Here is a 3,004-nt window from a genome sequence, read left to right as displayed (position 1 = left end):
GCTGCTACCCAGCTTCTCCGCTGGGCCCCGAGGCCCAGGCCGCCCCGCCCACTCCCCGCACGGCCGCAGCCTGGGCGAGCCCTGGCTTCCCCCTCCCACAGCGCCACCTCGGGTGCGCACAGCTGCACCCAGCAGCCCCTTCCCCACGGCGGGTTCTCCCGGCTCTGCTCTAAGCCCCACCAGGACACGCTCCCTGCAGAGATCTGCTCCTTCACCAAAACAGAAAACGTCCCTCACGGCGCGAAGTGAACTGAGAAATCTCCCGGTCCAGCCCCTTGACACCCCCCCCCCCCCCGTTGTGGTCACTCAGTGGCCAGCCGGGCAGCGTGCCTGGGAATGGGCCTCAGAGCAGGGGCTGCTGCCCAGCGAGGGCACACAGGTCCGGGGCCGGGCAGCGGGCACTGGGCCCTTGCCGAGTGTCAGCCCGCTTGGCTCCCCCAGAAATCCGCCACCAAGCCCAGGATGCGCCAGGAACCGAGGCAGGGGGCCAGGAGCCCGCCCAGACACGCAGGGCGCGGCGGCCGGGCAGCTCCTGGTGCCCCCGCGCCTGCGGGCGTGACCTGCGTCCGGTGACCCCGCCAGCCGCACTCACAGCTGTCCATTCTTCTCCGTGTAGAAGCGCACGGACTTGATGGTGGCCACCACCACGACCATGCACAGGGTGACCGGCAGGAACAGCATGATCACGTGCTTGGCCCCATGCTTGAGGGTCAGCTCCTCCTCCACGCCTGGAGGCCGTCCGGGCACCCCGCGGCACACGCAGCGGTCAGCGTCCTCCTCGTGGTCCTCCTGGCTCTCCTGGCTTCTCTGCGGGGAGGCGCACTGTGAGTGGGGCCCCGGGCACCCCGCCCGGGAGCTACCGACGGAGGGCGCGGCTGTTTGGGGAGGCTGTGTGGGGAAGCGGGACCGTCCCTTTCCTGACCTAAGTCACGGTCCTGGGCTGTGGGAGTGCTGGAAACCCAGGGCAATTTATGGGGTGCACTGGAGAAGACTGAGAGCTGGAACTGTGCACCACAGGTCAGGAAGGGGGTGCGGCAGCCGGAGAGGGGCGTGCACCCCCAGACGGCATGGCTCCCGGGGCTGTGGCGTGCCCGGGGGAGCTTCCCTCCCTCGGTCCAGGGCTGTGGCTCACGCTACGTTCTGCCGCTCTTATCTGGAGCCAGGCCAGGCGCTTTCTGATGGACAAATCACAAACTAGGACAGTCACCACACTGGGGACTCTGACTATAAATAGGACACTGGAATTTGCAGAGGAAGAAATTTACATTTAAATTCTCCCCCAATCAGACTGATCACAAAGCTGACGTGGCTCAAGAAAAACAAAGTAAAGAATCCGTCAAAAATGGGCAGAAGAGGGGCCCTCCCTGGTGGCGCAGCGGGTTGGAGCACAGCACTGAGAAGCTAAAGCCACTTCTGCATGAGTTCGATTCCCGCCTGCCCTGGAGGTGACCCACAGGGCGCCGCAGACCCCTCCTGACCCGCCCGCTGCTCCCCTCAGCAGTGTGCTTCGTTGATCTGCCTGTTCTTCTGCTCCCCGCTCTCTCTAGTGAATCCTCTCACCCTCCGCATCTCTGGCCTGTACCCCAGTTCTGTATGAATAAATGAATAAATCTTTAAAAAAAAAATGGGCAGAAGAGCTAAACAGACATTTCTCCAGAGGGGAAATGCAGACTGTCAACAGGTACATGAAAAAAGGCTCAGCATCCCTCATAATCAGGGAAATGCAAATCAAAACCACAATGAGAAACCACCTTACACCAGCGAGAATGGTACTTATTTAAAAACAGGAAACAGTGTTGGCAAGGGTGTAGAGAAAAAGGAACTCCCTCACACTGCTGGTGGGGTGCAAACTGGCCCACCCACTATGGAGCTGCGCGGAGGTTCCTCGGATGACTAGAAATGGGGCTTCCCAGCTGTCCCACTCCTGGGGATCTACCCAAAGGACACAGACACATTAACTCAAAAGGACACGTGCACCCCTATGTTTACTGCAGCACAATTTACAACAGGTAAGACTTGGAGACAACCCAAATGCCCCCAAACAGATGACCGGATCAAGAAGATGTGGTCTATATGTGGAATATTGCTCAGCCGTCAAAAAGATAAAAGCTCATGTCATGGGCAGCCGGAAGGGGTGACGCTCAGTGGGATAAGCCAAAAACTGATTTCATTTATAGGACGAATGTAGGGGGACCAAGTAAGGGGAGGGGGAAAGATGATTATACTCAGTAAAAAAACAAAATTAACAGGCAAGTCTAAATCAGAGATATTCTGCAGGGGAAGGGAAGCGGGAGGGATGGAAACAGGGGTGGGAAGAGCACAGGGGACTGTGGCGATGGTGCCCGGGTGACCCGGTGCTGGGGATTCTACGGGGACTGCACCCGAGAGGAGAAAGCACACACTGGACAAAAAGGAAGTGACATAAAACAGACATTTCGCCCCAAGCTCAAGGAGAGACAGAAACAAGCCAGGTCTTGGCAAAGGGGTTAAGTCAGAAGGAAGAAAATCCACGCAGGGAAGTTTTAAAATACCCAAAGAGGAAAAGCAGAGAATGGGGTTCAGGCAGAAGTGACGCTGTCCTCCCTGGGGAGGGAGGCGGGTGTGCCCTGTGCAGCCATGGTCTGAGTGTCCCCCAAGCTCCGGTGCTGGAGCCTGACCCCAGGGGAGAGGGCACAGGGAGGAGCCCCTTTAAGGGGCCCCTGGGTCGTGGGGGCAGCGCCCTGCCACCCACCTCAGGGTGAGCAGAGACCCCGTCTACGCCCCAGCCCCGGCCCTCACTGGACGCCAGGGCTTTGAATGCGCACCGGCAGCCTGCAGGACAGCGAGCAGTGTGGGTGTGCAAGCCACACAGCCTGTCTGGGCGCACCCCGGGACACCCCCAGCTGCAAAGCCAAACGCGAGCTGGGTGTACTGTGTCTCGGAGGCACACCTGACCCTCCCCCACAGGCCCGCACCTGCAGTGCTTGAGCCCCTGGGCCCTCCGGGGCAGCCCCTGGCCCTGTGG

General features: G+C 60.2%; 1 protein-coding gene across 1 annotated transcript in view; it reads right to left on the bottom strand.

Annotated features, from left to right (window-relative positions):
* The window catches only part of PSEN2 (presenilin 2), a 46,742-nt gene that overhangs the window by 33,191 nt on the left and 10,547 nt on the right, over nucleotides 1-3,004 (bottom strand). The window contains exon 3 of the mRNA XM_012730872.1: nucleotides 593-807. Within this exon, the coding sequence (XP_012586326.1) occupies nucleotides 593-807 (215 nt within the window). The remainder of the gene's footprint in view (nucleotides 1-592; nucleotides 808-3,004) is intronic.

This window comes from Condylura cristata, unplaced genomic scaffold, assembly GCF_000260355.1.
Source record: "Condylura cristata isolate star-nosed mole 26May11 unplaced genomic scaffold, ConCri1.0 scaffold00029, whole genome shotgun sequence".
Taxonomy (NCBI): Eukaryota; Metazoa; Chordata; class Mammalia; order Eulipotyphla; family Talpidae; genus Condylura; species Condylura cristata.
This window is presented reverse-complemented; position numbering and strand designations above follow the sequence as displayed.